The 22187-nt window shown below is 44.6% G+C and overlaps 1 protein-coding gene across 4 annotated transcripts; it reads left to right on the top strand.

The window, feature by feature from the left end:
- Positions 1–3303: 3303 nt before the first annotated feature.
- SLC25A29 (solute carrier family 25 member 29) lies at positions 3304–21626 on the top strand. 4 transcript variants are annotated; one of them, XM_061612161.1, is made up of 6 exons: positions 3783–3804; positions 9729–9772; positions 12596–12691; positions 14161–14195; positions 15643–15726; positions 16425–21626. In XM_061612161.1, exon 6 carries the CDS (start codon positions 16458–16460, stop codon positions 17181–17183), a length of 726 nt encoding a protein of 241 aa, XP_061468145.1. In that variant the 5' UTR covers positions 3783–3804; positions 9729–9772; positions 12596–12691; positions 14161–14195; positions 15643–15726; positions 16425–16457; the 3' UTR covers positions 17184–21626. The 4 variants fall into 4 exon arrangements, 3 of the variants coding, with proteins under 3 accessions (XP_061468143.1, XP_061468144.1, XP_061468145.1); XR_009760772.1 differs by lacking the exons at positions 12596–12691; positions 14161–14195 and having other exon boundaries at positions 3304–3804; positions 16425–17578; positions 18714–21626; XM_061612160.1 differs by lacking the exon at positions 12596–12691 and having other exon boundaries at positions 3761–3804.
- Positions 21627–22187: the final 561 nt, after the last annotated feature.

Genomic DNA, 22187 nt, shown 5'->3' with positions numbered 1-22187 from the left:
TGCCTGAGGACTGGAAAGTGGCAAATGTAACGCCAATCTTCAAAAAGGGATCCAGGGGGGATCCCGGAAATTACAGGCCAGTTAGCTTAACTTCTGTCCCTGGGAAACTGGTAGAAAGTATTATTAAAGCTAGATTAACTAAGCACATAGAAGAACAAGCCTTGCTGAAGCAGAGCCAGCATGGCTTCTGCAAGGGAAAGTCCTGTCTCAGTAACCTACTAGAATTCTTTGAGAGTGTCAACAAGCATATAGATAGAGGTGATCCAGTGGACATAGTGTACTTAGACTTTCAAAAAGCGTTTGACAAGGTACCTCACCAAAGACTTCTGAGGAAGCTTAGCAGTCATGGAATAAGAGGAGAGGTCCTCTTGTGGATAAGGGATTGGTTAAGAAGCAGAAAGCAGAGAGTAGGAATAAACGGACAGTTCTCCCAATGGAGGGCTGTAGAAAGTGGAGTCCCTCAAGGATCGGTATTGGGACCTGTACTTTACAACTTGTTCATTAATGACCTAGAATTAGGAGCGAGCAGTGAAGTGGCCAAGTTTGCTGACGACACTAAATTGTTCAGGGTTGTTAAAACAAAAAGGGATTGCGAAGAGCTCCAAAAAGACCTCTCCAAACTGAGTGAATGGGCGGAAAAATGGCAAATGCAATTCAATATAAACAAATGTAAAATTATGCATATTGGAGCAAAAAATCTGAATTTCACATATACTCTCATGGGGTCTGAACTGGCGGTGACCGACCAGGAGAGAGACCTCGGGGTTGTAGTGGACAGCACGATGATGTCGACCCAGTGTGCGGCAGCTGTGAAAAAGGCAAATTCCATGCTAGCAATAATTAGGAAAGGTATTGAAAATAAAACAGCCGATATCATAATGCCGTTGTATAAATCTATGGTGCGGCCGCATTTGGAATACTGTGTACAGTTCTGGTCGCCTCATCTCAAAAAGGATATTATAGAGTTGGAAAAGGTTCAGAAGAGGGCAACCAGAATGATCAAGGGGATGGAGCGACTCCCTTACGAGGAAAGGTTGCAGCATTTGGGGCTTTTTAGTTTAGAGAAAAGGCGGGTCAGAGGAGACATGATAGAAGTGTATAAAATTATGCATGGCATTGAGAAAGTGGATAGAGAAAAGTTCTTCTCCCTCTCTCATAATACTAGAACTCGTGGACATTCAAAGAAGCTGAATGTTGGAAGATTCAGGACAGACAAAAGGAAGTACTTCTTTACTCAGCACATAGTTATACTATGGAATTTGCTCCCACAAGATGCAGTAATGGCCACCAGCTTGGATGGCTTTAAAAGATTAGATAAATTCATGGAGGACAGGGCTATCAATGGCTACTAGCCGTGATGGCTGTGCTCTGCCACCCTAGTCAGAGGCAGCATGCTTCTGAAAACCAGTTGCCGGAAGCCTCAGGAAGGGAGAGTGTTCTTGCACTCGGGTCCTGCTTGCGGGCTTCCCCCAGGCACCTGGTTGGCCACTGTGAGAACAGGATGCTGGACTAGATGGGCCACTGGCCTGATCCAACAGGCTCTTTTTATGTTCTTATGTTCCCTATTCATAATCTAAGGCTGGGGGGGTGGACATTTTTCCATCATCATTTCCCTGCAACCTTCATAAGACACTGCTGCCAAAAAGAAAATAGCTACGTGGTATTACAGTATATCTTTTCACTGATCGGAAGATGCCTGTTGTCAGGCAGAATGGTGGGATATCAATAAAAATAGTATGCTCGTGTATCTGGCCATGGTGACACATGCCTTAGTTACATCCCGTTTAGATTACTGTAACGAGCTGTACGTGGGGCTGCCTCTGAAGACTGTTCGGAAACTTCAGTTGGTACAACGTGCTGCAGCCAGAATGCTAACTGGGGCTGGTTACAGGGACCATACTACCCCCCTGTTAAAAAAGCTCCACTGGTTGCCAGTCTGTTTCCGGACACAATTCAAAGTGCTGGTGATGACCTATAAAGCCCTAGGGACGCGTGAGAGGGCCTTCTCGGTGGCTGCCCCTAGGCTTTGGAATTCCCTTCCTAGGGAGGTAAGAATGACCCCCTCCTTGCAGTCCTTCCGCTGACAAGCAAAGACCTTCTTATTCCATCAAGCCTTTGGAATTGAAGGCTGTTAAGGATAGGGTGTGAAGGGTGCTGCATTGCTAATGTCTATTATATTATTTTTAAACTAGTTTTGAACTCTTTTAGCTATATGTGTGTATGGTTTTAATATTTGAAATAGTTTAATTTTATTTTAATGTAGACTTTGTATGTTTTTAATTATATGTATTTTTTATCTGGAAGCCGCCATGAGTTCCAGTTTTGGAAAAATGGCGGGGTATAAATAAAGACAATAATAATAATAATATATTATATTAGATTTTATATATATTAGAAATTTTGGCGCATTTCATTTCATTTATTTATTTAAAAAGATAACTATGATTTAAATATGCAAACATACAGCAGCCTTTGCCAACCTGGTGCCCTCCAGAAGTTACTCACATCAGCTGGCAGGGGGCTGATGGGAGTTGTAGTCCAAAAGACCTGTAGGGCACCAAATGGACAAAGGCACAGAGACAGAAGATCCACACCAATTCTAAAGCACATCCAAGGCACATAACTCCCCCCAAAGGATTCTGGGGGCTGTGGTTTTCACTTCACGGAGCTATAAACTCCCGTTAACAAATTACAGGCCCCACGATTCCTGTGCTTTAAATGCGCAGAAGCTTGTGCGGAAGCCTCCCCATCGCTTCTGTTAACAGGGAGGAAGTTGGAACACTGGCTTGACTCACAGCGCGCAATCCTATGCATGCAATACTCGGGGAAGCAAGGAAGCGCCCCTGACTTCAGCTGGGCTTCCTCTCAAGCGAGCGTGCATTCTGGCTCGTGGTCCGCCCCCCTCCCCCCTCCCCCCTCTAACCAGGCAGTTCTTTCTTCCGTCCTCTTCAGCCTCCCCGGCTCCTGCCTGGGCACCTTTCCCTGACTGCAACGCCAGCGGATCGAAGGAAAGTGACCTTCCATCTCTCCCCTGGGCACGAGTTCCCCTGTGGAGCAATCCCGGCGACGCTCCAGGGCCTGCGTCACAGCGTCCCGCCTTCGAGAGCCCAGCCGCCACGCAGGGAAGTCCCCTCCCCCGCCCCTCCACGCCAGGCGGCCTTAAAGCCATAACACCGCGCGAAAGACGCACCAGCACAAAGCCGTCGCTTGAGTTCTCCCTGCGGAGAGCGGGCGGGGCTTGAACCGCCCCCTTCGCGATCCTTTCCCAGCCACTGGCTTCCCATCCCCAGAAGCCTCCCTAGCCGGGCGGCCAATAAACGGGCCGGGCTGCGGGCCGAACTGGAAGGGTGTTGTCTTGCAAGCTGCCTCTCATTGGAGGCTGCCGTTTCCCCATAAGGCGCCGTCTCCCCCTCCTCTCTCTCTGGCGTCAGAAATAGACACGACGAGATTGGGGTTGGCCACGGGCTTGTACGGATCGTGCCGGCTCCGAAGGCGCGCCGGGAGGTTTGGCGGCTGATTGAGAGCAGAGAGGCGCGGAGGAAGGCAGAGGAACGAACAACCGCTAGCAGGCATTAGATCTCTGGTATACCCACGCATAAACATACGCGCCCCCTCCTCCTTGGATCAGAAGGAGCCGAACCCTCTCCTCTAGCCGGAAAGGAGTTCGTAATAATTACGGACGGAGCCGGGAGGTAAAAAAAAGGAAAGGGCCGGGACAAAGCGCCCGAAAAGGCTTTTGGATTTGAAGGGGCGCTTTGGAGGCAGCGATCATGGCGCTGGATTTCCTCGCGGGCTGCGTAGGAGGTAAGCGGGAGCTGGCTCTTCTGCGCTGCCCGGAGAAGCCGGGCTGGCACATCGTCCTTTTTACCGCCATGGTGCACGATCCGGTTATATAAGGAAGCGGGGGAGGGGAGGCGGGGGCACGGGCACAGCTCCCCAGGACTGTGCCTTTGAGCAGGCTCCTGTGTGCGCGCGCGCGGCTTGTCTTGGTGCACTGCAGCGGGGATGCGCTGCCTGCCCGTCCGCCCAAGAGAGAGTGTGAGGGCGCATTGCGTGCCTGAAAGGGAAGGAAAAGAGGCACAGTCGGAAGCCTCGACGCGGAGGGAGCACCTGTACCTCTTCCCGTGTGCCCCTCCTCCTCAAAAGTGCTGCTTGCTTTTGGATCCCACGCACGGGCGGCGCGTCGCCGCCGCTCAGCCAGCGTGCACTCCGCGGCCCCCATTGTCCCTGAGGCCCGAGGGGGCCATTGTCCCACTCTGCGCCTGCAGTGGACCGAGTTGATCACGAGCAAGTCGTTGAGTCAGCGCTCCAGAATCGGGTTTCTTTCCTCTCGGAATCTCGGGGGGGGGGGCGTCTTTGAAAAAGGCACGGGGCCTTAAATTGTGCCAAATCGAAGCGAGCGCTGGGTGCTCAAATGCCTCATCTTCCTTCTTATACAGGTTTTGCCCATAGAAACTTTCACCTCCCAGCCAGAAATTCATCTGCACCGGGTGTTGTTGGTCTCCAACTTTTACTCCTAGTGCCAGGGCTCAGGGCTCCGCTGTAGAAATGATCATAATTAAAGCTGGTATATCTCTGAGCACGTGCAAAGTTTAATTTCCTTTCCCACTGAACACGCCAATCGGCCCCTGTAGATGTTCGTTTTCTGAGGCAGAGGGGACGATCCCACGCGAGACGCCTTTTTTTCTTTCTTAATTGGTCTAAAAGGCATTTTTGCCCCTCCCCCAATTCATGTAACCCCTATTTACATGACTGGCTTTTGTAGGGAAGTGGGCCTACACGTCCATTTCCTGAAATGTGCAGGCGTGAAGGGCAGGTGCCTCCTTTCTCTTGGGTGGGGATAGGTTTAAAAAGGAAGTACAAATGGACCTTTGCTGCCTTGTAGAAAAGAGATGAGCCTTTCTTACTTCTAGGTATGCAGGTCACCTGAGCACCTTTCTTCTAAGAAATGGGAGGACGGGATTGTTTTTGGTTTTATGGGGCTAGGACCGAAATGTTCAAGGTATTTCCCACCTACCTTTTAACTGCCCTTATTGTCAGCACAAACGGGGTGATGAAAACAGTTTACCCATTCCAGCCCAAAAAGCATACAAAGTATCACCCTCAATTAACTTATAGTGCTGGATGGGCTTACACCTCTTTTTAATTTCCTGAAGGGTAGCTGCCGTAGTCTCTTGCAGCAAAAAAGAAAATTTTTACAAAGTAGTAGTCTTGTGGCACCTTGAAGACTAACAAATTTATTATGGCATAAGCTTTTGTCGACTCAAGATGCTTAAGTCCCAAGATCATGTGTTCTGAGGAGTGAGGGGCGAGAAAGCTTGCATCTCCTTGCCTTGATTTGGACCGAACAGGGCAGGTCTAACTCTGGAGATGTCTTCCTCTGATGCGAATTACCCACGAGTAGCTGATTTCAGCCTGTTGAGGCTTTCTTCTTCTGTTCTGATGTTGATTTCTGGCTTCTTTTCCCACACCTGGCTGGCAAGCACAGTTGAGGATTATATAGAACACTCTGTGCACATCTTCCTTTGCAGCATTTTCATCTCCTTTGTGTGACTTATTTTTTCTAAAGTCGTTGCCAAATCGCTTTTAATAAAATTAATGCAGCGGCACTCAATTGGATCCTTAAAAGAAAAACTTAACAGGAGCCTGCATTTACAGACTGTTTAGATTCTGACCCTGCTTTATTCAGGAAGACTTGAGGTGGATCTAACTCAAAATTTTAAAATGCATAGCTTCAAAAAACATTCATCCTCTAAGCATGAAATACTTGTTTATTCTTTTAAAAACAAAATTAAGTAATTGCATCAGTTCCTATCACAACCGTATACTTACCATAATCTAACTAGAGCCATTGTTTAAACTGGTATGATACTGCTTTAAATGTATTGTGCAGATGAGGCCATAAACTAGGTGAGGCAAGAAGCTGCTTCTCGGAAGACTGGATGGGCAAGGATGCAAAGACAGGATTTGCTGTTTTGATCCTCGCCTTTTAGTGGATGGTGCACAGAGTGAGCTCTAGTTGACAATACACAAGGCTCACTTCCTACACAACTCTTAAGGTGTAGCTCCTTGACACCCAGAAATAAGTGTGAAAGGACAGCAAAAGGATAGAAGTATGAAGGTGGTAGTGGGGATCCCCTGTGCCCGGCCCTTCACATCTCTAGTAAGGGATCAAGCCAGTACTTTTTGGCGGAGTTTGCGACTGCTAGATATTGCTGCCTCTTTCTCGAAAGATTTTCTAGATTTGGAGAGAGGCCTCTGATACTACAGGAGACTTCTGTTGGTTACAAAAAGTTCCCTCATCATGTTGCCAGGAGTTGTTGTTTTTCGTTGAATTTATATCCTGCCTTTCCTCCTGAAGGAACTCGGGGCAGCAAGCATAAGCAAAACCATTTAAACATGAACAAAACCAAGTAGGAGTTGACTTGGTTTTATTAAGATGACTTTAGGCTGACACTTTTCTTTAATAAAAGCCCTCCAGATCTGCTCCTAGTTCTGTTCTGCATGCTATTCTGACGTTCTTGGCGTTGGGGCAAACAGCCTTGATCATCCTAATGGATGGCTTGCATCTGGGAATTGATGGGGAGTGCAACTTCTTAGCAGCTTTAAACACCATGGACCATGATATCCTTCTGGCCACCTTGTGGGCTTGGTGTTATGGTTGCTCTGGCCTTCATGGAAGATCAGTCCCAGAAGGTGATGCTGGGGACATCTTTGGCTTATGGGAGGACTTAAGGTTCCATCGTGCCCCCTTGCTTTATAACATCTACATAAAACCACTGGGGGGAAACTCATCCAAGCATTGTTTCCTGACCTGTGCCATGACCTGCAAGTGGCTCACAAAGCCTGCACATGTGGCTCATGGGCTTATAGGTAAATCCAAAACAATGATGGGTTGCAATGCTTAACAGGTACGAGGAATACCTCTTGCAACTTTTTATAAACAACATTTTTGTTTGTAATTATTATTATTATTATAATGCTATGTTGACACTTGTAAACTAACATCAGAAAGGCTCAAGTCTTACATTTTAAGTCTTACACTTGGCAACCACTGTCTGGTGGCTGGCTGCAGAGAAGGCTTAAGGTCCAAAATTAATGTAACAGTAGATTGATGGGTCACCATACCAAAAAGGCTGGGGACCACTGATCTAGAGGTTTGGGCTGCAGTGTCATCAATACTATTTCTTCCATCTACAAAGCCCAGGGAGGCAAGGAAACTCTTGATCTGGAGATAATTTTGGGAGGGATGAAGGTGAAGCATCTGAAACATAATCCAGGGCAAGGGTTGTAGCTCGGTGGAAAAGCATCTGCCTTGCATTTCAAAAGTCTCTGGTTCAGTCCCTGGCATCTCCAGGTAGGGGTGGGAGGGACCCCTGTCTGAAATCTCAGCGAGCCGTTGCCAGTCAGTGTAGACAACACTGATCTAGATGGACCAGTGGTCTAACTTGGTGTAAGGCAGCTTCCTACGTTCCTTATAAGATGGAGGTACTTTTGTATTAGTTACATCCAGACTAAACTATTGTAATGAAGTTTACATGGGTCTGTCCTTGAAGATGGTTCAGACACTTCAGTTGATGGTACAGAATGCCGCTATTTAAAGCCAGGAGGTTGGAACATGTGACACTGATTTTGCACTAGTTGTACTGGTTACCAGTTCATTTTTTGGCCTAATTCAAAGGAATGGTGTTAACCTGGTCCCAGTGTCATTAAGGGCTTTAAAGGTTATCGGAAGGACCGTTTTCACCCATATAAGCTTGAAGGAGGCCCTGCTCATTTGTCTGCCCTATAAGATCAATCAGGCAGGAGGTTGACAGGCATGAGAGATGGCACCTTCTCTGTGGTGGCCCTCCACCTTCATTTATAGAGCTCCCTTTGAGCTGGATTGTGGTTGTGATCCTTACAAAACCGGTCTTCAAACTGGCCTTGAAAACTGATTTGCTTTGGATCCGCCTGGCGGTTGGTTTTTTTGTGAAACTGCTGAGCTGTAATTTTTGAGGTGTTTTGGCTGATGTTTTTACGCTGTTGTTTTATACTTGTTTTTAAAGTTGTTTGGCGTTTGAATATAAAACACATTACAAACATCTAATTGTAAGCTATCTTGTGGGCCCTACACATTTGATGCCCTTGAATTTGAAATGCCGCTTCTCTCACCTGTGTCTTAAGATCTGTGGGAAAGGCGTTCTTTGTCGTTTCATCAGCAGCTGTAGTTCATGGTGTGAGTGTGTGGAGCAGGGCCTTCTGGTTTTGGACGTGGAATTTCCTCCTCCTGGAGATGCCTGTGTCCCCTTCCCTGTTTTCAGACATTAAGTTAACGCGTATCTTCAGACCTCTGAAGGCAGCATTCCGACAGCAGTTTATTCCATTTTTGTGATGATTCCTTACCTGATCATTTCCTCATTTTATTTGATCTTTCACACAACGTAAAAACCACTTCTGGAAATCTAGCGGAATCTAGTGGAAGTTAAATGCTTATTCCATGTTAATTGTTCCCAGAAAAAATCGGTTTGCAACCCCATTAATCCAGAAAATCGCAGGAGTAAAGTGACTGCTGTTCTCAGGGGGGCAACAGAAGTGTGCATGTGCAAAAAGGAGTAGCAACATGTCCAGTGACGTTCACTGTTGTGTCACACTGCTATGAATGACATGTAATGTGACATGGCGTTATATTGTTCAAAAAGCCACATTTCCATAATGCAACAGGTCAAAGGAATGTTAGATATCTGGACAGAAGTGCTCCCATTACGTTCAGTAAAACTAACACAGTAAGTTTTTCTGAATGCAGCTAAAGATGGCTGATGTAATGACTTGTATTTTTGCTGTTGGTGAGATTTGGTCTTGATGTTTTGTATTTTAATGGGGGGGGGTTACTGCCTTGAGAACCTTTGGTTGAAGGGCGGGATATAAATCTATTAAAAATAATAATAAGGCAGCCTAAAATAGTGCCATAACCCGGTTACTCACTGTTAGTGCATGGAGGATAAGGCTGTCAATGGCTACTGACCCTGATGGCTGTCAGAGGTAGTATGTTTCTGAATACCAATTGCATGGAATCGCAAAAGGGGAGAGTGCTGTTGCACTCAGGTTCTGCTTGCGGACATCTGGACTCTGTGAACAGGATGCTGGACTAGATGGGCCTTTAGCCTAATCCAGCTGGGGTTTTATGCAATGTCATATGACAAAGAAGCTGAATGTTGGAAGATTCAGGACAGACAAAAGGAAGTACTTCTTTACTCAGCGCATAGTTAAAATATGGAATTTGCTCCCACAAGATGCAGTAATGGCCACCAGCTTGGATGGCTTTAAAAGAAGATTAGACAAATTCATGGAGGACAGGGCTATCAATGGCTACTAGTCGTGATGGCTGTGCTCTGCCACCCTAGTCAGAGGCAGCATGCTTCTGAAAACCAGTTGCCGGAAGCCTCAGGAAGGGAGAGTGTTCTTGCACTCGGGTCCTGCTTGCGGGCTTCCCCCAGGCACCTGGTTGGCCACTGTGAGAACAGGATGCTGGACTAGATGGGCCACTGGCCTGATCCAGCAGGCTCTTCTTATGTTCTTATGTTCTTATGTTCTCTAATCTCACCACCCACTATTAAGTCCTGTCGATGGGAGCGATGTGACTTCTGTAGTCTGTACAATGCTTTGCAAACCGTGGCTTCTGTATGTGAAGTGGTGGCCATAGTGACAAAATACCAGATTGTCTCACAATGCCTTCTACTTTCTTTCAGGTGCTGCTGGTGTTTTGGTAGGACATCCATTCGATACTGTTAAGGTGGGTTGATTTTCCACAGGCTTACTTAATGATAAACATTTAAGCTGAAGAAGGCACTAGGCCTTGTGAATAGAAAGGTGGGTGGAATCTGGCTGTTTCAGACCCATAAAAAAAAATCCTCCTGGGCCAAATCTGATGTAGAGACCATGAATTAGCTTTACACTTACGCTGAAGTGCTGAGACATCCTACACTAAAGTCCAATTATCAAGAGAGTTCCAAATTGCATAGTCCCTATTGACTGATGCACTTAGGTGTTCTGAGAACTGGGTCTTCAACCACATTTTTTTATTCAGTCATCCAACACCATCTAATAAAAAATCCCTTATGGAATATGCAGCTTTTTAGTACTAATCTAAAAAAGGCAGGGGAGGGAGAATGCACTCCCCTTAATTGTTCTTTATTTCTGTCTGGTGCAATTGTTTTTTCTGTTTGCTTAATTATAATGTTAATTATAATTAACATTAATTTGTTAATTATATTGCCCAGCTGACTGTTTGCAGCATGATGAAACAGTCTCGCTGATTAACATGCTTCCTTCCATCCATGGGAAAATGTTGTGAGCTGTCAAAGGACAACTTTTTTTATTTTCTTTTGCTTGAGACACTGACGTATCTTGGCTGAACTCAAAACAGAAGAGGTAGATTGCTACAGGCTTTTTGGGGGTGAGGGATGAGTGATAATTAGACATATTAAGTAAATTCTGTGCCAAATATCTCAAAACAGGACTTACTGGACCATGGATTGGTATGCAGACAGCTGGAATACATGGATCCAAGCTGGGTTGCAGTCATGTGCACATTTACTTGAGAGCCTCATTAAACTCTGTGGTGCTTACTTCTGAGTACACATGTACAGGATCAGGCTGTGTGCAAGTAAATGGCCTTAAATCCAATAATTTCAGCTTAACTGTGTGTTGGGGCAAGGTGATAAGTAACTTCTTGCAGGGAAAATGTGCCGATTGACACACAATAATCTTAAAACATCCAAATGTTTAATAGGTACCTGTGACAGATGAAATGTGAAAACTGTTGGTTTGTAGCTATATTTTTCAGTCATTTCATGCCATGGCGTTTTCTTTGCTGAGAAACCATTTCAGTTAAATTCCACTGAATTACTTCCCATTTTGTCCCATATTAAAATAAGTTTGTAGGGGAAACTCCTAACACTGTGGTCCTTCATGTATTTTGTGGACACGTTTGCAGAATGAGGGCCAAAAATCGGATAGTCTTGTTTTCGTTTTCTTCATTGTTTTTTAATTTAACAAAATTAGGCTTAATTGACAGGGTGAAGGCATAGTCTTATAGCACCCTGAATGAAACTTATTTTATTTTTATTGATTGTAGTATATTTCTACCCCACCTTTCTTCCATCATGGAACTTAAGGTGGTGTCTGTGAGATTCCCAGGCGGTCTCCTATCCAGGCATTGACCAGAGCCATACCTGTTTAGCTTCAGAATGGTGGCTGCAGCATGTGCCCTCAGACCGCACCATGGGGCCAAGAAATGCATTAACTTGGAAACAAGTTTCATTGAGCATATTTGCAAAGCAAATATATTCAGTGATGGGGTGTTGGTTACTTGCTTTGTGATAGTAATATACAGTGACTTGCAAAAGTAATCAGACCCCTGACCAACGTTCTCATATTACCGAATTACAAATGGTACATTGTAACTTTGTTCTGTATGATATTTTATTCTGAAACACTGAATCTCAAAATCAATTATTGTAAGGTGACACTGGTTTTATGTTGGGAAATGTTTGTAAGAAACATAAACTGAAACATGTTGCTTACATAAGTCTTCAACCCCTACACAATATTTGGTAGAGCCGCCTTTCGCTGCAATAACAGCTTTAAGTCTTTTGGGGTAGATATGTACCAGCTTTACACACCATGTCAGAAAGATTTTGGCCCATTCTTCTTGGCAGATTCACTCCAGGTCGTTCAGGTTGGTTGGATGTCACTTGTGGACCATAATTTTCAGAGTGCCACAGATTGTCAGTGGGATTGAGATCAGGATTTTGACTGGGCCACTGTAGGACATTCACCTTTTTGTTCCTGAGCCACTCCAGTGTTGCTTTGGCCTTATGCTTGGGATCATTGTCCTGCTGAAAAGTGAATTTCCACGCAAGCTTCCATTTTTTAGTGGACTGAAGCAGGTTCTCTTGCAGTATTTCCCTGTATTTTGCTCCCTCCATTCTTCCTTCAATTTTAACAAGATGCCCAGTCCCTGCTGATGAGAAACATTCCCACAGAATGATGCTGCCACTACCATACTTCAATGTAGGGATGATGTGTCTTGAGGCATGGGTTTGCGCCACACATAGCACTTTGAGTTTTGGCCAAAAAACTCTACCTTGGTCTCATCTGACCACAAAACCTTTTCCCACATTACAGCTGGGGCACTCCCATGCTTTCTGGCAAACTCCAGCTATGCTTTAAGATGGTACTTTTTGAGTAACGTCTTCTTTCTTGCCACCCTCCCATACAGGCCGGTGTTATGCAGAGCTCTTGATATGGTTGACTGGTGCGCCATTACTCCACTCCCAGCCATTGAACTCTGTAGCTCCTTCAAAGTGATTGTTGTCCTCTCTGTGGCTTCTCTCACAAGTCTCCTTCTTATTCAAGCGCTGAGTTATGAGGGATGGCCTTTTCTTGGCAATGCCTGGGTGGTGTGATGCAGCTTCCACTTCCTGATTATTGATCCAACTGTGCTCACTGGGATATCCAAACACTTGGATATTATTTTGCACCCTTTTCCTAATCTATGCATTTGTATTACATTATCTCTCACTTCTGGAGAATGCTGTTCATTTTCCTTCAGATCCACAGCCTGACCAACGATCCTTCAACAGTGGGGTTTTTATCCTGACAATGTGACTGCAACTTCAATGGTTCACAGATGGAGGCCAATGGCAAGGTAACTGTGTCCTCGATAGGGCAATTTCTTTCATCTGTGTAAACTGGGAGCTTCCACAGCACAGGGGTTGAATACTTATGCCAGCAACATGTTTCACTTTTTATGTTTCTTACAAACATTTCCCAACATAAAACCAATTACAATAATTGATTTTGAGATTCAGTGTTTCAGAATAAAATATCATACAGAACGAAGTTACAATGTACCATTTGTAATTCGGTAATATGAGAACGTTGGTCAGGGGTCTGATTACTTTTGCAAGGCACTGTGAGTATATATATATATATCCACCTCAGTTGTCTTCAGTGTTAGCTTGTTACAATGTTGTTGAAGGTAATGTTAGTGACATTACTAACCATGCTGAGAAAGGGATAAATCTGTTTTAAGGCTATAATCCTATACACACTTACCCCGGGAGTAAGCCCCATTGAACCCAGCAGGACCTGTTTCTGAGTAGACACATAGAAGATTGTGCTACTGGTTACCGGTTGGGTATAAGTGTCTTTGCAGGACGATCCTATCCATATTTGTTGGAAGTCAGTCCTGCTGGGGTGGGGGAACTTCTTCTGAAGAAAATGTGCATAAGATTCCGATATTAGACTACCTTGCTTTAATCTGCTAGCTCTGTGGTTCTCAAACCTTTTCCCCCCACGGATCACTTGAAAATTGCTGAGGGTCTTAGGGGACTACTTAATTATTTTCCTGCCTGTTGTAGCCGTTTTGCAGTGTGGTGTGCTAGATGATGTATGATTGTTAATCGTATTTTTATTTTTATTGCTGCTTGTATTCTTCATGTATTGTATTTTGTTGTATTGCAGCGTGCATTCCATAGACTTCAAACTGCAATACAATAAAATACAATCTAAGGAAGAAAAGAAGCAATAAAAATGCAATTAAAAATCAATTTGAATATTGAATGCAGACACGCCGTGGACCACCTGAATGAAGTTTGTGGACCACTTGTGGTCCAGGAACCCCAGTTTGGGAACCCCTGTGCTAGGTAATAACCTGGTCTTGTAAAAGGGCAGTTTACGCAGATCTACGCCTCTGTCACTGTATTTAACATTATAACCCTTTCCTGCAAGTCCTGCAGCCTCACCTGGATGGCTGAATAGCTAAACACTATTAGTTGTTTTAAAAAAAAATTAAAAACAACTTTCTAAAAGCAAACTTAATTTTAAAACTATAGATTTTTTGGAATCCAAAGTAAAGCTTAATCTCCTCTCTGAAGCTTTCCAGTAGTTGCACATATCAAGCAATGTTTGAGACTTGTGGGACCAGTGGGACATGTTTAAAAACATCAGAGATGCTGAACTGAATCTGAGCCAGATCCTCGAGTGGCAACTCCTTTTCTCCCCCCCCCCCAAGTTTGTTGATGTAATGTGTACAATTGCTTTGTTGCTTAACTGCCTTTACTTTCTGAGCTAGGGGCTGTCTTCATTAACAGCAAAAGTGTTACTTTGTTGTAGATGACAGATAAGCCTCATCACGGGAGAGTTACCTAGTAAGTATAGACCAGGTGAACATTCTGTTTCTCTCGGTCTTAATTTTTTCCAACATGTATGATTAGTTCAAATTATATATATATATTTAAAAATACCAGGAAACCATATGTAGTATATTCCATTCAGAGCTTGGAAAAGTTACTTTTTTAAACTACAACTCCCATCAGCCCAATCCAGTGTCCATGCTGGCTTGGGCTGATGGGAGTTGTAGTTTAAAAAAGTAACTTTTCCAAGCTCTGATTCCATTCCTTTTTTAAAAAAAAAAGTTTTAAAATGTTTCTAGTGCTCTGAATTGGAGGGAGTGGGGAACACAATATCCAAGTTTTATTTTGAATATGAGCTTTTAGAAGAGAACCTAACTTTGTTTTGCATTCATTCTCCTAGAGTGCATAATTTATACCCTCTGTGCTTAAAATGTTTTTACATGTATACATTGTGGAACAAGCCCTTCTCCTGTCTTGTGAATTCTTTCAGCCACTCCTTAAATTGGGATCCCATTTTTGATATTTATTTTCCCACACAAATGTTAACCATGTCTGTATTAATGCATTTTAGGTATTGGTGCTTGGTTGGTTTGTGGGTTTACTCTCAGTGTGTTTTGAATTCAGTTTTTAAAATATTTTTAAATGCCAGCGGCTCATTGCTGTTCAGCTTCAGTTGTATTGATAGTGAAGAAGGAGGAAACCTGGCACAACTTAATGGGAATTGTCTAGAAAAATTACATTGCAGCAAAAATGTAACAACCTAAGAGCATCTGTATGGATTATCAGGCCACAAATTATTTTTGTTTGAGAGACTGCCACATTTTGGTTAAAAAAGCGTTATTGGTTAAAAATCTGTAGGTCCCAAATTGCTCTTCAAAGCAGGGTTTCCTGACCCTGCTGTCTGAGATACAGACTACTGCTTTAAGATTTAGCTATAATACTAAATGGCTTTTTAAAAGTGGTAGTATTGCATGTACCTATCAGTTCATTGTGGCTTAAAACAATTAACTCCACAGCTGATCACCTGGAGAATATTCTCACTCATTGCAGGCAATCAGACAAGTAGCTGTTTATAGACCTGAATTAACATCTTTTAAACTTGGCCATTCATGACTACATACGACCCCTGCTGCCCTTATCTCAGTTTTGAAGAATTATAGGTGCTAATGAAACTGCAGCTAGCCAAAGCTTTCACAGTGGCTGCTGAACTGAGAGTCAAAGACAGGTGTTTGCCTATTGACCGCTCCCATTTCATACAAACTTGAGCATACAGCTGAGTGATTCCCAACATACAGATCATTCATTTTAATTGCCTGCTGTGGCACTGTGGCGTCATTCATGACTGTGCGCACATAGATGCATTTTGTGTACCCAGTCACAGGTGCTCTCATGCTACTGCCTGACTTTTGTTTTTTATTATTTTTTTTGCGCCATGGCAATAAATTCTTGCTGCATTTTATAGGTACGCCTTCAGGTTCAAAGTGTGGCGAAGCCGCTTTACCGTGGGACCTTGCACTGTTTTCAGTCGATCGTAAAGCAAGAGTCTGTGAGTATCTAGCCTGTTAATGTGTCCTCCCCATGTTTCATGCTGTGTTAAGTGGAGGAGGAACCTTCCCAGGTCACCAGCCCTGCTTTGCAGCCTCCTGGAGTTTTTGCCTGCCTTGGAGTGTGTCCTTCAACTCTGATCATGTTTCTTGCTTATCTGGATGGAGGATAGAGATGGGGGGGGGGGGAGGAAACCAGCTTACTGTACAAAAGTAAAACTCACATTTATTGCTTTACCTGCTTTTGGAGAACAAGCCCTTGATCAGCTTTTGATAGTGCTGGTCTTGGACTGTAATAAATGATTTGAATTATTTGCCTACTTTTGTCTCCCGCGAGTGGAATGTGGCCCTTGGGGTTGAGGAATGTCCTCCACTCGTTTTAAAGCAGTAGTTCCCCAACTGATTTTTTCCCATGGACCACTTGAAGATTGCTGATGGTCTTTGCAGACCACTTAATGATTTTTCTGCCTGTTGTAGCCATTGTAATGCACAGTAAAATACATAATAAGGAATGAAAGAAGCAATTAAAATACAATTAAAAATGAATTTGAATATTGTGGGCCCCCTGAATGAAGCTCTTGGACCATAGTTTGGGAACTCCTGTTTTGAAGTGCACAAGGCCTAAACAACACAAGTCATTTGGTCCTTAGTAGATCAGAGAGAGGTTTAGTTTAGTCATTTTGTCTATTTTCTCTCCTAGGCCCTTGGACTTTACAAAGGTATTGGGTCGCCCATGATGGGACTTACCTTCATTAATGCCCTTGTCTTTGGCGTTCAAGGGAACACACTCCGTGCTCTCGGACAGGACACACCGCTCAACCAGTTCCTTGCAGGTTCGGCAGCCGGCGCCATTCAGTGTGTCATCTGTTGCCCCATGGAATTGGCTAAGACGCGGATGCAGCTGCAAGGGACAGGGCAATACAAGCTGAAGTCCAAGAACTACAAAAACTCCCTGGACTGTTTGGTCAAGATCTACCGGAAGGAAGGTCTGAAAGGCATCAACAAGGGCATGGTCTCCACGTTCATGAGAGAGACGCCTAGCTTTGGATTCTACTTCTTAACATATGACTGCCTAACCAGGTACTTAGGGTGCGAGGCGGAGGACAGTTACATTATACCCAAACTGCTGCTGGCGGGAGGTATGTCTGGGATTGTCTCTTGGCTATCGACATACCCCGTGGATGTAATCAAGTCCCGCCTTCAGGCTGATGGAGTTGGTGGAGTCGTGCAGTACCAGGGCATTCTGGACTGCATTAGGAAAAGCTACCACAACGAAGGCTTGAGGGTGTTCACGAGAGGTCTGACATCCACACTGCTGAGGGCTTTCCCGGTGAATGCTGCTACTTTTGCCACTGTTACAGTGTTCCTTATGTACATGAGGTCAGAAGACAACAAGATCAGGGGCGACCTAAGTGGATGTGAGGCTGGCTCAGCAATCCAGCAGCCCTCAAGCTTTTAGGTTCTCGGATGGGAAATCTAATGCACCTGTTACACACTTGAGAAGCAATCAATATTTTTTTTTCTAAAAAAAAAATACCTGGACATAGTAACTTTACATTTCTCTCTGTATAAAGCGTCCTTTTATCATTACTTTATCGTTACACCTCCTTTATGAAAGCAGCTTATTGCCTTATACCGATACCCATTCTAGAAATCCAGGTATTAAAAGGACTTGCCTTTTTAGAAATGTGCTCTTAAAAAAAGAAAGGGGGAAAAGAAGACTTCACCTCCAGCTTCCACCTTTTCGCCAGGATTTAGCACAGTATGGCGTAGCTGCTACTACCACCTCATAAAGATCCCAACCTACCCACTTCCTGTGCATGCTGTCGCCGTGCACAAACAGTGGCGAAGGGGGTGAGTGAGTGTCACGGGGGCCTTGATGGTGTGGAGCACATCATGTGTGTGCAGCTGAACTTCAATAGGTGCCCTTTGTAGAGACTGGTGCTTATCCCGTGGGATTGAGGTGGCAAGGCTTAGGATGCATCTTACAGCCGAGAGATGCGGTCAGCGAGATGGTTTTCTCCCTCCTTCCCTCTGGGTTTTGGCATAGAGACTGTTTGCTTAGAGCTATAAGCCAGTGTGGTGTAGTTGTTAAGGTGTTGGACTATGACCTGGGAGACCAGGGTTCGAATCTCCACACAGCCATGAAGCTCACTGGGTGACCTTGGGCCAGTCACTGCCTCTCAGCCTCAGGGGAAGGCAATGGTAAACCCCGTCTGAATACTGCTTACCATGAAAACCCAATTCATAGGGTCACCGTAAGTCAGAATCGACTCGAAGGCAGTCCATTTTCCATAAGTGTTATTCAGGCACTGTCCTGAAAGTGGGTGTGGGCAGGGGCACACATAAAAGGCCGCACCCCAAACACACTCCATTTCGGACCTGCCTGTGTTAAGAGGGAAAACCTAGAGATGGATATTTAAGTGCAGTTGAATCCTCCTGGCAACCTCGTAATGATCAGGAACCCTTGCCCTGTCATGGTTGCTGAGTTGTGAAGAGGATTCTATGTACATTCATCAAAACACCTTTACAATCCCCTTTTGCATCTTCCCTCTCATGGGAACGTAGGAAGCTGCCTTATACTGAGACAGACCTCTGGTCCATCAAGTTATGTATGTGTACACCGCCAGGCAGCGTCTCTTCCTTGGTTTCATATAGCAGATGCCGCAACCCCTATCTGGAGATGGTGGGGAGATCTCCTGCATATATGGCAGATCCTTGACCATCAAGCTGCAGCCATTTCCCAACACAATTGGGTCTGAAATGGAGGTGGTGCATGTGGTGGATATGGGGGGGGGGTCAGATCGTGGCAGGTGCATTCCGCCCACCCATTGCCTTTTGTCAACACCTTTTCAGGTGAATGTCTGAACAGGGGCTGCTGCTGGGGGCAGGGGTTGATTGTCAACATATGTTCTTCTGTCAAAGGAGCCTGACCTCCTTGAAGATGCAGAAAAAATCAATTTAATTTTGGTTTTTTACACTTCTCTAGGGAAAACCTAAAAGCTGAAAACGAAGAGAATTGCTGACAAACCCAGCTTCAGTTCTCAGTGGGGTTACAGCCACTGCTTGATTATCCCTTTGCTATGCAGAACGCTAGAACTCCCATCAGCCTGCTCAGTGGGCGGGGACAATGGAAGTTGTAGTCCAACAGTGCCTGGGGGCCCCCAGATTCCCCGTCCTGATGTAAGCAGAGACAATGCTTTCTGTAAGACATTCAGTAAATGGTACATGCCAAGCGTTTACTGTACTTATTATCGCTGATGCAGTAGTCAATGGCAATCCCATGTCCTTTCCGGAAATATTTCAGTCCATCATATGAGCACCCTGCTTTTTGTTGATTGGTTGCTAACTTTCTTAGCTGTGCGAACATGTTCCCGCTGTTTTTATTTTCTGTTTTGCTGTGCTTGGAAGGGAAGCATCTGAATCCTGTATGTGTGTGTGTATATGTACATTTTCATTCAAATGCACAAGCAAGCAAAGATTGATGCCCTTTCCTAATGTATCATGTGTAAATTGCATTTTAAAATCATTCTAGAATGTCAGAAAGTATTTCCATGCACCTCTGTTTTAACAATGCATCCTATCCGGAAGCCGTAACAATGAGGAAAATGGGTCAGGGTTGCACGGCTCAGTTTGTCATTTGTCCAACAGGCAGGGGTGGGAGGTGTACCAGCACAACAGTTAATTGTACCTGGCCATCATGACAGAGGAAAGCAGGGCTGGGCAATCTGTGGCCTTCTAGATGTTGCTGGACTCCCAGATTTCATCAGCCCTGGCCAGCATGAGCAAGGGCTATGGAGTTTTAATCCAGCAACACCTAGAGGCTACAGCTTCCCCACCTCTGTGCTAAAGGATGCAAGTGTTCTTTATTGGTTGCAAGTCATTTGGAGGCTTTCTGGTAACAAGAGCCTAATAAATCTAATAATAATTTAGAGGGGTTCAGACAATATAGCACATTGTAGCTCTGCATCTGTATTTTATTATGCTGCTGTTTGGAAAGTAAACAGAGACCCTCTGGCAGCCTTTTAGTCCATTCCATAGGATTGCATCCAACCGAGCTGTCCCATTCACACCTGTTCTGATGGTGCCGTAGAACTTCTCCTGCCCCTGCAATGTGTGCTAAATCTGTTCTGGGGGGTTCCCCAATTACCTGGAGATTTGGGGGGAGCTTCATATGGAGAGGGAAGTTCCACTGCACAAATGGGACAACTTTGCTGGATGCAACCCATTTTTTTTGTTAAGTATGAACACTAGACTATATGTTCTGGCCCTACTGACCTCGAGGATTAATTTGAATCCAACAACATTAAGTAGATTGTCAACAAGATGTTTTAGAAGCAAGAGGCTTAGGCTGCAGTCCTGTGTCCTCTTCAAAGGCTGTTAAGTCTTGATGAACGCCAATGGTTTTTGACTAGGGATGCATAGAATTGCGCTGTGTAGCCACCACTGTTGATAAAGCGGCAACATAAGATCTACCTGTGAGCACTTGCAAGGAAATTGGTCATGTTTCACATTACCAAGTGGAGGAGAATCCTGCCATGCTTCTGTAGCTGAGGCCAGGTCTGAATGTTAGATTTGCTATTGTTGTGTAAGATGTCAGCAATGGAAAGTGAGGCTGCCACTGGTGGTTGTGATAGACAATGGTTCCCTCCTGGTCATCAAGTGTGTTTTTATTTCTGTTATGGAAACATATCCTATTGGACATAGGCCTTCTGCCCCTGCCTCTCAACACTGTGTTCAAATGTTTGAGGGAAGAGCATAGAGAGGAAAAAGAGGGCTAGATAGTCTCCACCTGGTTACTTGGCTGTGGCAGACAGCTTCCTCCTCCCAAGCTGTGGTTCATGTGAACTGTAATGCCACACAAGCAAGCATAAATTTCCTCAGGTCAAAAGCAGGAGCCCTCATGTCATCCATGTATGAAACACACATTGCAAAGAAACTCCAGGCATCGTGGGGAGAGTAAGTTAGACCTGCCCTGTTTAGAAAACTGGAGGACAACAGTTGCAAGCTTCTCTTATCCATTTAGTGTAGTACAGAGGCAAGTGGCTATAGCGTCACCTTGCTAAGCGAACGCTTCTTAGTTAATAGTAACATGCATTAAGTTACAATGGCTCATTTAAGAGGGATTCCTCCGGACTTTTCATATCTAAGACACGCTGTTGGGAGTTATGCCGAGTCAGACCAGTGGTGCATCTAGCTCAGTATGGTCTGCACTGACTGGCAGCAACTGTCCAGGGTTTCAGACATGGACTCCTTCCCAGCCCAACTGGGTATGTTGGGGATTGAGCCTGGGACCTTCTGCATGCAAAGCAGCTTTACCGCTCAATTCTTTCCCAGTGGTGGCCTTACCCACACCCTGCAATACGGGACCTATTACTATGAGATGATTTTTTTCTGCTGCTCTTTTCTCAAGGACATGTAACCCTACAATGGTGTCTTATACTGTGAATTACCTTCAGCTGTGTGTTCCAGTGTGTCTGTCAGTTGAAGGCCAATGCTCTATAAAAGTGCTAGAAAGATCAGATTTAGAGAAGGAAATCTGGAAAAAGCCACCATAGTTAGGGATATAAAGAAATGAAGCTCATGTACAGTACATCCCACAAGTAGATGACTGAGGAGTTATTTTACACTGGGGACAGAGGTGCAATATGGCTGGTTGGCCTTTTCTTTTGATGAAAAAATCTACCTAGCTGAGAGCATTTTTAAAGAAATGTTATGCTGGAGAAACCTGTAAAACTGGTTCATTGCTTCTGTACCTTGAAGGTATACTGGATGTTTTGCTGCCTGCTTGCAAGGACATTCAAATTGAATGTGAAACCTACCACAGCGCTTTACGCGCAATATGGAGCAATGACAACTATCCATTTTTTGTACACTGTTCTGTAACTATTGTACATAAACCCAAAAGAAATAAATTTTTTGTAAAAAAAATCTATATCCTGTAGTTTCATCCAAAGCTGCAAAAGGCACATCTAAGTTCATTCCCATGTGGCAATGCAAGACAATTAACCGATGATTGCTTCACAAACATACAATCTCTATGTAATGCAGACTACAGATGTTGGTGATGGTGCTTATCGAGCTGCAGGCTCTTCTGGCAAGCAAGCCAAGCTGCAAGACAATTCTTGCTGATGAAAGATTTTAGGATCTTGAGCAAAGCAAATCAGAATAGGGAGGCGACTGGGCTACCAAGCAGGGACGAGGTCAGACTTGAGCTGGGGTGGGGAAGCTTTAGATCTCCAGATGTAACTGAACTGCAACTCCCATCAGCCCCAGCAACCATGGCCAGGCATAATGGGAGCTGTAGTTCAGCAACATTGGAGGGGCAAATGTTCCCCCACCCATGCACTAGAGTCCAAATTTACCACCTGAGGTGGGGAAGGAGGACCCATTTTGTCATGGGTGTGAAAACTTATTCTCAAGGGCAGAAGCTTACCTGTTGGAAGCAGAAGTTCCGTTTGCT

This window comes from Rhineura floridana, chromosome 2 (assembly GCF_030035675.1).
Source record: "Rhineura floridana isolate rRhiFlo1 chromosome 2, rRhiFlo1.hap2, whole genome shotgun sequence".
Classification (NCBI taxonomy): Eukaryota; Metazoa; Chordata; class Lepidosauria; order Squamata; family Rhineuridae; genus Rhineura; species Rhineura floridana.
The sequence above is the reverse complement of the archived record's forward strand: the minus strand, read 5'-3'. Positions and strand labels throughout refer to the sequence as shown.

Coding starts and splice junctions, on each gene's coding strand:
- SLC25A29 (XM_061612159.1), top strand. CDS start 3,771: ATGGCGCTGGATTTCCTCGCGGGCTGCGTAGGAG. Junction 3,805..9,728: donor CCTCGCGGGCTGCGTAGGAG/GTAAGCGGGAGC, acceptor ACTTTCTTTCAG/GTGCTGCTGGTGTTTTGGTA. Junction 9,773..15,642: donor ATCCATTCGATACTGTTAAG/GTGGGTTGATTT, acceptor TGCATTTTATAG/GTACGCCTTCAGGTTCAAAG.